Source organism: Populus trichocarpa, chromosome 8 (assembly GCF_000002775.5).
Source record: "Populus trichocarpa isolate Nisqually-1 chromosome 8, P.trichocarpa_v4.1, whole genome shotgun sequence".
Lineage (NCBI taxonomy): Eukaryota > Viridiplantae > Streptophyta > Magnoliopsida > Malpighiales > Salicaceae > Populus > Populus trichocarpa.
Genome location: NC_037292.2, coordinates 17,627,254 through 17,640,130, shown reverse-complemented (window position 1 = coordinate 17,640,130; position 12,877 = coordinate 17,627,254). Strand labels below are relative to the sequence as shown.

Genomic DNA, 12,877 nt, shown 5'->3' with positions numbered 1-12,877 from the left:
TAAGGCTCGACCCACTCCCCTTTGCATAATATTATCCACTATGGCTCAACCCAACCCGGCTTCCACGCCTCACGGTTTTGTTCCTGGCAGCCCATAGGCCCCAAAACGCGTCCTACAAGGTTAGGTACCAACTCCCTTAATATGCCCTAACTTTGTACACTCTTTTTTCGATATGGGATGTTACACCTTCAATAGAATTTGGTTCCAGGTTGTTATACCAAGCACGGGCAAATCCTCCGAAGGTTGAAGGGAATATCTTGCACATTGAGTCATGGTCTTGGATGATCAATTTCAAGCTACAACGCATATTTTGCACATGTTTCCTTGGGTCGGCTAAGCCATCATAGTTGTCCAAACTCATATTCATGGAAAAGTAGTCCTTATGGAGTTGAATTTTGCCCTCGGGTTGTCAACACGGCCTAGGCGAGGAGTTACACCTGACTAGTGAGTTTCTGAAGCTCATGCTGGGTAGAAGCATCCGCGGCAACAAGTTGATTTGTCTCGCTTCCTAGCCCTAATGGACATTGGTTGTGAGCCATGAAATGCCTAGAAATGCTAAAAACACATTTTAAGTAGAAACCGATAGTTTTTTTATCAGTTCCTATAGACAGCGTCACTGATGATGTCCCAAAAATCCAACTAGCTAGGGAATAGGGTTCCCGAGTTAGACAATCGGTTAATCAATTAGTTCTAACAATCTCCTCCATTTTCCTTAGCCAAAGTAGTTGATAGCTTATACTTGGTCTTTGATAAGCCAAAATTGTTCGTGACTAGTACCTGCAAAAGGTTCTTTTTAGTTGAGGTGAGGACTCTCCGATGCTTAAATAAGTATCTTTTTAGAGAGAAAATATACAAGAATATTTTAGAGAGATGCTAAAAATATATATATGTAATGGAGAATGAAGATTGTAAACATTTTGTCGCAAAGCTCTCATGGTGTATTATATCCCATAAAAGAAGGGTCTATAAGGTAATTACCTTGATAGCATTGAATGAGAGATAAATATTCATTACCTGATAAAAATATAGTGCATCCTTGAAGGACTTTTATACACCTAAAAAGATGTAAGGAGATTAGAGTTTAAAACATCATATGTAGCTAAGCTTATAAAGACTGAGTTCTTCCCTGAGGCTAGACCCAAGAGAGGTTGATCACTCCCTTAGACATGTCAAGGGTGAACGGTCATTATTTTGAACTTGATTGATTGCTAAGTTCAAGCATCTTGGGTCTAGCATACGTGCCAGACCCACGCTATCTTGGGCTTAGTACACTACCAAGCCCAATCGCCTTGGACTTGGTTAACTGTCAAGTTCAAGCGTATTGTGTCTTACATGTGTGCCAGACCTATATTATCTTGGACTTTCACATTGCCAAATCCAAGCACCTTGAATTTGGCGTGTGCGTCAAACCCGTATGTTTTAAAGAACCACACAAAATATAAATAAATAAAAACTTTATAAAATTGACTACTCAAATGTCAAAAAGATTCATTGCATATAGAAAAGCATATGCTAGGGTAATCTCAATGCATGAAAACGCAGGACAAAAACCAGCTAAGAATCTGTCAAGTTGCAAGTTAGCAACTTGTCAGTTAGCATCAAGATGAAGAAGAGAAAAATAATATTGAATATTTCTACGAGTATTATACAAATAAGATCTCCAGCACAATTGCGGATCCTATCCTATGGCTAGTTTTCAAGAAAAACAAAAAAACAAAGGAAAAGAAGAGAAGAAGCTGAGGTGACTGTCATGATTTACGTCAAGAGATAAGCGGAATAATTTCTTCTAGGAAGCATACCTGGGATCATCTTGATATAAAAAGTCAAGTATTAATCTAAGTCAGCCAGGCAGCAACAAGATCAACCATAACAAATCTATAAATCCTGGATCGACCTACCAGGCTAAGCCAGGTTTAAGCCAGGTTTAATAGTAGAGATTAGAGGTTGAAAAACTTTTTTAGCTAACTTGTTTATCATAAATAAATTGTGACCTTGGGCCACTTAAAAGGGCTTCTAATCAGTAACAAAGCATCCCAGTACACTTGCATAATATACTCTTATCGCGGGGGCTGGCTATAGATTGTTGCCTGTCTCAAAAGTCACATATTGATCAAATGCCTACATAACTTTGTAAGTCGTAACATAACAAAATTTTCAAGCTTTAAAGGGGTTACAAAAATATAATTCTGCAGTGTGCCGAAGATCCGCAGCAAAGAGAAACTATAATGTACAGAAGGCGTGCGCACTATAATACGAGTTATCAAAGTGAAAGAAAGGTTACACTAGATAGTATAACACCTTGTCAGATCTGGCTTCACTCGATGCTTATCTTGTTGTGGTTGAATTCAGCCCAGTCAGTGGTCCCGGATCTACTGTGCTTGTACTTTGAGATGAGAGTCATTCTATCCACCACCAACTGCAAACTTAACCTTCATTGGCTGGTTGCTTCTTTTCAGGTAATTTAAGAATACCCCGGTTTATCAAGGGCTGCAACTCTTCCTTGGCCAGTTTGCTGACCATGGCATCTGATGATTCCAAGAATGCACATATTACCTTGGAACTGCAGAACGTCAGCAAAGACATTAACATCAGATATCAAAATTATGCTTCGCCTAAATGCATTCTACTTTCAAGAGAGATTTAAATGTTAGCCTAACCTGTGACCTTGTGCCCACTGCTCACATTTTCCACTCAAAGCTTTCTTCCATAGAGTGGCGGCAAAGGCGGGGTTGTCCAAAACTAATTTCCTAATTGTACGACTCGAGTGGAAATTTTCAAGGACATGCTCCTTTTCTGATCCTTCAGATTTAGACTCTGCAGCAACAGATGCTATAGCTTCATGCAAGGCATTCAACTCATCACCCAAAGTTTGTTGGAGAATGCCACCAGAACCCCCAGTTGCAGCCTGCATTTACCACCAAGATGAATCAAATTGAATGATCCAATGGGTTTAGGCAGATAATTGACAAAGAAACTCAATAAGTATGTATGTGCTTGCTAAACCCTATAATCAAGCAAAATGACAAGTTCACTGACATGGATTTCAGAAGAGCAGGAGAACATATCATAACAAATTTAAAAAACTGAACTTTCAGAGGTTAGAAGTGGACAATTACAATAACAAAATATCAGAAGCAAAAGCTGACCTCATATAAGACTTCTTTGCCAAAATTTGATCTAAGCAACTCTTCTGCATTCTCGGTACACATGTCAATGAGGTTCTGCAAAGTACAGCAGTATCAAAGTCAGACATCTTTTCTGATACAGACACACCATTGAAAAGAAGATAAGGAATTTGAGGGATCTGTCTGTGACAAACCTTGGCAAGGCCACTGCCCACCAACAACTCCTGCCTTCTAATAGAAGGATCTTTTTTGCCACCCTCAACAAGTTGAAGAGTTTCAGAACTTGCACTTCCATCAGCCTCAACCATTGTAACGTCTCTCCCACTATTGTCCTTGTCACTAGATTCCTCATCCTTTAAAGACTTTGTTTCACGATTCACTTCTAAGTCACCCTGCTAATGGAAAAGACATATAATATAATGTATTCCAGCATAGTTGTGTCAGCGATCTAAGATGGCTTGGGTTGCAGATAAATGATAAATGATTATCACATTACCATGGCATTGAGAGAGGAAATAGATAAGCTAAGAGAAGCCATTTCATCAGGACTAAAATACCGCGTACAATTTGGATTAAGCAGCTGCAACAAAGGGCGTCTTCCATTCTAAAAAGCAATGAAAAGAACTCCTCAGGAACAAAATTTGTTAGGGTAAAACCAGACAGCTAATCTGAAAATATAAAACAGCACAGATTAAAAAATCCCATGAAATTAATCGATAATTAAGTATATTGTACGAACTAGCCACAACACTTTCCAAAAACAATTCTGAGGTGTCCAAAGGGTCTGTTGATATGTTGAATTAATAACCAGTTCCATTTGAGGCATTCCAGGTTCTAATAAATGCTTGGTGACCCTCCATATTTTACATTAAACCTGCACATTACTTTTTTCCATTATATCTGTTACCAAAATGACTTCCAAGGAGCAAGAAGAGTAAACCTTATCCAAAACAAGCTCCTTTAAAATTGTCTGCAGCTCGCGAATGACAGTCTGTAACCAGAAGAGTTTAATAGAAACTCAATCAGAGAGACATTAAAATGAAAATGCCAAAGAATAATGATAATAAGCATCACATCAAGAAAAAACCTTTGCTACAAGCTTTGTGTCATCAACAGTTGAAACAATGCAGGCGAGCACCTGAAAAATATCCGATGCACAAAAAGTTAATAGTCAGAGTAACACAGAAAACTAAAATATGATGATGCAAAATCAAGGAAACAGATGATCCTGATTATAGCGCAGAGGGGCTGAAAATTTAAAAACACTTGTATTCTTTAAAGCATATAATCTTCGGTCACTAATCTTTACAATTTGAACAATAACCACCCCCATCCCCACAGGTAGAAGTGAAAGATGAGATATTTACCAAACTTCCATATTGAAAATGAGCTGTTTTGCCTACTGTGCCTTTCAGTCCTTTGACAATCTTCTTTCGCTCCTGAATATTAAACATAAAAGGATTAAAGGGGAATTGACAACCAATGGAAATATGAATAACCCTCTTCACATGACTGGATAAATAAATAAATAAATAACTACTTTCTAAAATCTTTGTGGATATTAAAGATCAGATCAAATGCAATAAACCTTGGCGCTCCCATGTTTGACACACAGAATCCCAATCCGAGATCCATCCCTTGTATGGATCATTCGAACAAGAAGTGGACCCGACAATTGTTGAATTATTTCTGCTGCAGAGGTCTAAAAACAAACTTAATTTAGAAAGATAATAAAGTTGCAAAGAGAAGCTGCTGCTGCAGAAAATAATATGCTTCTAATTTTAGGGCATTAAATGTTACATTCACCTTGTCAGCTATGCTGAGGTACTCTATCAGCACCTTGTGTATAATGGTGTGATCAACAATTCCTTTCTCCAAAATTGGTTGAATGACAGAAGCCATGTGTCGTGAGACTGAACCTTTCTGTAGGTTCAGCTTCGAGATGACATCCACTAACCTGAAAAATAACCAAGGCATGGAAAAATAGATGACACAATCAAGAGAGCTGCATGAACATAGAATTTTACAAAATACAAAGTGCTACAACAGCGAACACTCTTGAATGGCAAAGCACTAGAAACAGCCAAGGAGTTACCTGCTCTCTTTCATTGATGCAAGGTCCTTGAACAATTGAAGCTCAGTGGAATATAACTCCATCAGAAGCTCTTGTTTTTGAGTTGCATTTCCCAGCTGGTATGCATGCTCAATAACTGGCAAGGAATTAAAAAAATAGTAAGCAGTTGCATTCTACCTCAATGGAAGCCCCAATCCAATTAATCAAAAACTTGAGAAGTCATAGGATATTAACCATATTCTCCCAAAAAGGATAGCAAAACATCAAAAACAACAATAATCTAAACAAATATTCAGGGGAATAGCCCATTAAAGAGGTAACGTTTTGCATCAAGTATTAGGACGAATCAGGTTTCAATCAACTATTGAGACTTCAGAACTGAGAAACCACCAGAATTCAGTTAAACAAAAATCAGGAGATTTAGAGTGACTAACAGACAACTGAGCTGAATTACTATAGCTTTAATAAAAGCATCGAAGGCATTTACCACTCCTTAACCAGAACAAACAGAAACTAATGGGTATAGCTCACCAACAGATCCAACTGCGTGTCGAAGAAGGGAAGCAACATGCCCACGGAGGGGGCTGATGAACTCTGCTAACTGTTTTTTAGAAGCTGCAAACAAGATACAGAAGTTAAGATGATGCAAGTAAAAGGGTTTACTTACAAGACTGAAACTAGCATATAGGAAATGGTGTTCTGATTGTCCCTCTAGTTTCTCTTCATTCTTTGAACACAAAACGTACCATTATCTAACATTTTCGTCACAAGATGAATTGCATACTTGTTGCTCGCAAAGGTAAGAAAATGTGGCTTAAGCTCGTCAAATACAGCATCCCTTTCAGTTTGTGAACAATACTTCACGCAAGTCTAAAATGAAATAAAAACAGAATAAATGAAAGATACAGCAAACATTTACAAACTAGTAACTTAGGAAAATCCATATTATGGGAAAACAAACAAAGTGGAAAATCACCTGCAAAACACGGGACGAAACATGGGAGCTTGCAATTTCAGGAATCTTACCCTTCATCTTTTGTATAGCTTCAGTAATTATCCTTTAAGATGATATAGCGGGGGGGAATGATTGAGACAGAGAAAGAAGAATGTCATGGACATGTAATCATGGAATCAGGTTAGACCCAAAAATACGTACTTTGATCTCTCTTCTTTGGCAATATTACGCTGCCTCATCTTTTCCCAAAGACGTGCAAGCTCCTGTACGAAAATACAAGATATTTGCTCAAACCAACAAACCATCATAAACAAAACTTACAGCATCAATTATAGCCAATGCAAACTGCAAATTCCCTTATCAATGGAGGACAAAGCGTTGAAGATCTACTTACCTTACCTTGAAATGATAATTTGATTCCTAAAAGAACACGTTAGTCCCAAATAACTCTTTAAAATACGACCCAGAACCAATTCAAAAGGTTTCTTCCCATTAAAAAAAAAATCACTTCAATGAATAAAAATGAGTACAGAATACAAATTAAAAGAATACGCATACTTGTTCAAGAGTGTAATATTGCTTCCTTCTCTTTTTCCTTGCCTCTGTCAATTCCTACAATAAACCAAACAAGAGCACTCAGTACACAAAGAAACAACATATATATAAAACCAATAAAAGCTACAAAAGAACTAACCTTTGCATGTATCCTACGCTCTCTTTTTGATAAAGGGGTCTTCTTCTCTTCACCAGATTGCGATTTCACTTTCCCAAACGTCTTCTTAAATGGCTTGAAAACCTTCTCCACTGGCTTGTTTTCAGGTTTTGAGCTAACAAGCTTCGGTTTTTTAAAAGATGAGCTATCTGGATTAGTATTGGCATCTGGGTTTCGATTTCTCTTCTTTGGTTTGCTGTTGCTATCTTGCTTCTTCGCCGCCATTGAAGTTCTACCTTAGATCTTCTCGTCTCTCTTGTGTTTTTCGGTGGTTTACTTGGAGGGGTTTTTTTAGGGTTTTGGTCTTTGTTTCTGAGAGATGATAATCGATGAATTCCTATTGTGGGCCGATTGTCTTTCGAGGGTGTTGGGCTTTACTCATTATCTTTGTTATTATGTATGCTGTTTTTCCAATATTATAAAACTCACGAGGACTAAAATTGTTGATTTAGGTAAATTACATCACAGTAATGGACTAAAAAATATGATTTTTTGCTATTCTACCCTTAGAATCAGAATTCTTTAAAACTATTGTACATGGGCTTTTTGTATTTTCAGTTTTCCAATCATAGTAAATACTCTTCAAAGTAGAATTTTCTTCGGGGATATTTTTTGTATTTGTATTCGGGTTTTTTTGTTCGTACGAGGTTGATAAGGGTTAATTTTATAATTTAAAAATACAAATATTATTAAAAGAGAAAATGGTTGACACGTGCACGCGTCAGCGCCTGGGTGGCAGTTGCGCTATTCAGGCGGCGTGTGCAGCGTCGCACGACTGCCAAACACCAACTTCAAGGGCGATATTCAAATTATCTCAACGGCCACTCCATTCTTAGGCGGTGTGTGTGGTCAACAAACCACTAGTTTGGCTTTAACAGCTTTTCTTTTTTCTCTCTCTCTTCTTCTTGATTTTCGCTTTTGCCTCTATAAATTTTTAAATTAGACCTTCAAATTTGGTCCTTTTTTTTTAGTATTTATTTTATTTGAAATGGTGTATAAAACTGATTTTTTTTCAATTTCATCCTCCTTAATTTTTTTTGTTTCTTAAATTTGCTTTCCATTCTTTTAATTGTTATTTATTTTATTTGAATTAATTTTTATAATTAAGTTTTTTTATAATTTCATCCACCTTTAGTTTTTTCATATCAGATTTTATCCTCATTCGTTATATTATTATTTGTTTACTTTGATGAAATTTTTTAAATTAATTTTTTTTCATCATTCAACATTGAATTTATTGGGAATTGAGCTTAGATCTAGGATTTCACATGCTGCGAGTTTGGAAAATTAACTCAGGTTTAGAAGATTCGTTTAGGTTTGTTTTTTCTTTTTTTCTTTTTTAAACTCATGTTTTTCAGTTTCATCATTCACTATTTATTTAATTGGAGATTGAACTCCATTAATTTTTTTTTATTTGTTTTCTATAGGATTCTTCACTGATTTTAAAAATAACTTGGGTTATCTTAGGGTTTTTTATTTGTCATTCTCTATTAAATTTAGCTTTTTTAAAAAGATATTTTATTTTTAAATTAATTAAATTAATTAATTAAATATAAGTATGATATATTGAATTTATAATATTTTGTTTGGTTTGATTAAATATAAGAAGACATGGGAGGTGATTTCAATATTGACCCATTCGCCACCAAATAAATGCGGCTTGAACATTCTTTTTGTTACTGCAACTCATGGCATCCAAGCTAGTTACATGTACTAAAACGCTTAAGACATTTATTGTAACAATTTTTTTTCTTCCTCAAATGTTTTTTTTTTCCCGTCCTTCTATGCCCAAATTAAGTTATAATTTGTTTAAGTTCGGGACAAATTAAAACATAGGGAATTAAAATGTGAAACATAGAAAAATCTCATTACCAATCCAAATTTTCAATCCAGAATTCATTTGTACCCTTCCACTTTCTCTTTGCAGTCTTAAAAGCCCCAATAATTTTCAAAATATCATTTTTGATCAAAAAGTTGATTTCTCTTATTTTTCAGTCCTCGATTTTGCAGAAGAAAGAGAAAGTTGCAGGATTTCAACGAGGTGATAGAAAGCCATCAATTTCCATTGATTCTGGGCACTAAAAAATTCGATTTTGGTGTCAACAAGTTCCATTTAACAAAAACAAATTTGATAGTTGTTGTTTTGAATCTCAATATTGCTTAAAGAAACAAATTGAACCATAAAAGAAATTTTATACTTGCTTTGATTTTGTGTTTTAGAACCATTTTTTTGATATATTAATTTTTTATGTTATAAAGGTGTTATTTAAGGGAAAAGAATAGGTCAAAAAATGAGTTTTTGACAAAAAAAAACAAACAAACAAACAATGATTTTCTAGCTACCACTATGACTAGAGTCTAGGTAAGAGAATACAACGCATTGTCTACCATATCAAATAATGAGTCGTCTATCTTATTTTCTTTTCAAAGGTGTGCGGGATTGGGCTCATTGTTTAAAGGTCCAGGCGTGTTGAGCCACCCAGACCAAGCTCGTTCTCCTAGCCTCATTTTTTTATTTTTTTGGCTCTTTATTTTTTTTTCATTCCATTTACATCTTTTAACTTTTTTGAAAAAAAAATCCTATATTTATGTTATCATATATTTAGCTAAAAAAATAAATTAAAAAAAAAAGCAAAATTATTAAACTCAACAAAGTACATAGTCTGGGTCAGGAGTTCAACGAATTAAGTCGACAAACTCAAGTCAATGCAATATGTTGTCGTCTTTTTTTTTCATTTAATTTTTTTTCTTTCAATTTCATCATTTATAAATTTTACTATTTTCTTTATCATATATTTAGGTAAAAAAAATATTTAATTCAATGGAGTTTGAAGGGTTAAGCCACGAAATGAAATCTGATCAAATATATTGTTGTTTCAATATATCTTTTTTTTAATAAAATATTTTGAATTAGTCTTCGTTATATGTTTTGTTTTGATTTTTGTATAATTATTTGGTTTCAATTTGTTTTTTAAAAGGTTATCACGGTTTATAAAACTTGGATCGCGAGTTTGGTAAGTTAATCATGGTTGACCCACATCGATTTAATACATCACCATGTCAAATTGTTTTTTGAATCAACGTTGTTGGATTTTTTTGGTCATCTAGGTTTTTTCACTTTAAAAAAAATTGAGTTGTTCCACAGCGTAGTGTGAGGCAGTAACCTAGTGTATTACTATTCACTTATATGATTTTGTTAATGGTGTTTTCACTTGCCTGGTTTCATTTTTTTAGCATTTTTTAATGATTAATTGTATTGTTTTTCATTTTGATTATTATTTTTTTTAATTTTATCTTTCTACATGATTTTCTACGTGATGTTCTGGTATTTTATGAATATTTTCTTCTCTTCCCATTTTTTGAAAATTCAAATTGTTTGATAAAATTTCATAAGTGAATTAGAAGCCAATTTGACTTTATAGTGCAGAAAATAATTAAAAGTAGATGGACCAAAATTAAAAAAAAAACAAATAATAAGTGTTTTTTTTAAATTTAGGCAAAAAAAATCATTCAAAAAAATCACCATTTGAGAATTTTGATATCTTTAGTTTTAAGATTTTATATTAAGATACTAAACTTTATTTTTACACATTTCAATCTCTAAGTTTTGAGAGAGAAGAGAGAAAGTTGCATGAAAATTGAGAAGGAGAGAAAAAGTGATCGGATAGTCAAATTTTGTTAACAAAACGGTAAGTTTTAATGTTATTGGGTTCCTCTTAAAAATAAAATTTGTATTTTTTATTATAATCTTTCTTACAAAATTTCTCAGATTAATCACTATTTTCCTTCAATTGCATACAAAATATTAAGATATGATTTCTATATTTTTTTATCGAAACTTGCTTTTCACACCATGATAATTGTTTTTAATTTAAAAAAGTGCTTTTAATTAAAAAAAAACATCATGTTAAAAATAAAAGAAATGCACTGATATGAAAACATAGTTTAGATTGAAGAGATAGATCTCCTACTTATTTTAAATTATTGAAAATTTTAGAAAAAAAAATATTTTAATTGCCTTTACTTTTAATTTAAAAAAATGCCGCTAGTAAAAAAATATTTTGGTAAAAAAAAAACAAGAATAAGAAAAGAATAGCATGTGTGTGTATAAAAGAATTTAAATCACACTCTTCCATATAAATATCTATTTTTTATTGGGAAATAGTAACTAAAAAATGTTAATTACATAATGCAAGAATAAAACGTAACAACGTAGCAATACCACATTCCCGCTCCTGTCTAGCTGCAGAGGTAAAATTCTTTATCTGCTTCTGTTATAAATGTGACGAACCATGGAATTTTTTTTTTGATTTACGTGAGTATCTGGGCCAACTTGCGCGCACCACGACTAATCCTACAGCCCACTGAACACCCTGCAAACCCAGTGAACATATAAAGTACCACGGGAGTGACAGACATGCACACGAGAACTCGAACCCAGAGCAGTGGAAGGAGACAAGCTCCTCCCACCGCCAGGCCAAGACCCTCAGTGCACCATGGATTTCGTTGAAATAAAATGATAATAAATATCAGAGATATTTTTTTTTTATTAATATTAATATAGAAAGCATTTTTTAATGATTAATTGTATTTTTTGTTCATTTTGATTATTATTTTTTTTAATTTTATGATGTTGTGGTATTTTATGAATATTTTCTTCTCTTCCCATTTTTTGAAAATTCAAATTGTTTGATAAAATTTCATAAGTGAATTAGAAGCCAATTTGACTTTATAGTGCAGAAAATAATTAAAAGTAGATGGACCAAAATAAAAAATAAAACAAATAATGAGTGTTTTTTTTTTAAATTTAGGCAAAAAAAATCATCCAAAAAAATCACCATTTGAGAATTTTGATATCTTTAGTTTTAAGATTTTATATTTAGACACTAAACTTTATTTTTACACATTTTAATCTCTAAGTTTTGAGAGAGAAGAGAGAAAGTTGCATGAAAATTGAGAAGGAGAAAAAAAGTGATCGGATAGTCAAATTTTGTTAACAAAACGGTAAGTTTTAATGTCATTGGGTTCCTCTTAAAAATAAAATTTGTATTTTTTATTATAATCTTTCTTACAAAATTTCTTTATCTGCTTCTGTTATAAATGTGACGGACCATGGATTTTTTTTTTATTTATTTACGTGGGTGTCCGGGCCAGCTTGCGTATACCACGACTAATCTCACGGCCTATTGAACACCCTGCAAACTCAGTGGGCATGTAAAGCACCTCAGTGCACCATGGATTTCGTTGCTTGCAAAGAGGGCTAGGGTTAAACCCCTTCCTGGAAGAAGACTGCAGGAGCGAATTCAACTTGACATGGATTCGGCCGAGACCCGAATTCAAGTGCTCTCAAGACCGTCCCAACTTAAATGTCAAGGGAGGTCATTGACAAACGCCAGCTAATAAGGATTTATTTTTATCTCCGAAGATCTTTAAAGAAAGAGAATAAATTATGATATTTTTTCTCCTGATAGATAAAATAATATGAGAAATATTTATTTTTTATTAATATTAATATCGAATAATATTATATTTATTTTTTATTAATAATAATAACATATATATTTTTACCTCATTAATAATGTTAGAGTGAAAATATACATCTCTAACATCCAGGTAGGGGTTCAGAATTTCTATTCTTAAAAGATAAATATTTTTTAGTACTAAAATATTTATTATATTAAAATGATAACAAATACTTTCGTTCTTGAAATTTAATGCTTTTTACTGTATTTATTACTTTTTTTCTATTAATAATTACTGATTTTATCATTAAAGGATCTTCAAATCTTTCAAAAATAAAACTTTTTGTAGGTATTAGAAAGCACTCATCGTGGGATAATTTTTTTATATCTTGAAGAACAGAAATTTTTGAACAACAACCTTTAATTAACTCACGATACAACCATCAAATAACTTTATTTTCTAGATATATTGAATTTCAAAGAATCGTATAAATGCATGTGTAAATATGTGCAATAAAAAAAATGGATAGAGTGAGATAATTTTCTCTC

General features: G+C 33.3%; 1 protein-coding gene across 2 annotated transcripts; it reads right to left on the bottom strand.

Moving 5' to 3' along the window:
- Nucleotides 1-2,019: 2,019 nt before the first annotated feature.
- Nucleotides 2,020-7,228, bottom strand: LOC18101891 (pumilio homolog 24). 2 transcript variants are annotated; one of them, XM_052455466.1, is made up of 17 exons: nt 6,849-7,228; nt 6,713-6,766; nt 6,356-6,417; nt 6,176-6,257; nt 5,946-6,069; nt 5,731-5,814; nt 5,221-5,335; nt 4,932-5,082; nt 4,714-4,827; nt 4,493-4,564; nt 4,213-4,263; nt 4,066-4,116; nt 3,622-3,729; nt 3,320-3,520; nt 3,147-3,221; nt 2,658-2,905; nt 2,020-2,560 (listed from the first exon to the last, which is right to left on the bottom strand). In XM_052455466.1, the coding sequence occupies exons 1-17, from the start codon at nt 7,089-7,091 to the stop codon at nt 2,425-2,427; spliced, it is 1,971 nt and encodes a 656-aa protein (XP_052311426.1). In that variant the 5' UTR covers nt 7,092-7,228; the 3' UTR covers nt 2,020-2,424. The 2 variants fall into 2 exon arrangements, with proteins under 2 accessions (XP_052311426.1, XP_006380234.1); XM_006380172.3 differs by having other exon boundaries at nt 3,320-3,517; nt 6,849-7,227.
- Between the last annotated feature and the right edge of the window lie 5,649 nt (nt 7,229-12,877).

What these genes read in the sequence shown, in the direction of transcription:
- LOC18101891 (XM_052455466.1), bottom strand. Translation starts at nt 7,091, where the DNA reads ATGGCGGCGAAGAAGCAAGATAGCAACAGCAAACCAAAGAAGAGAAAT. An exon ending in ATTTTCAATATGGAAGTTTG is followed by an intron (nt 4,264 to 4,492) that starts GTAAATATCTCA and finishes GATATTTTTCAG; the next exon opens with GTGCTCGCCTGCATTGTTTC. An exon ending in TGGGCAGTGGCCTTGCCAAG is followed by an intron (nt 3,222 to 3,319) that starts GTTTGTCACAGA and finishes TGTACTTTGCAG; the next exon opens with AACCTCATTGACATGTGTAC.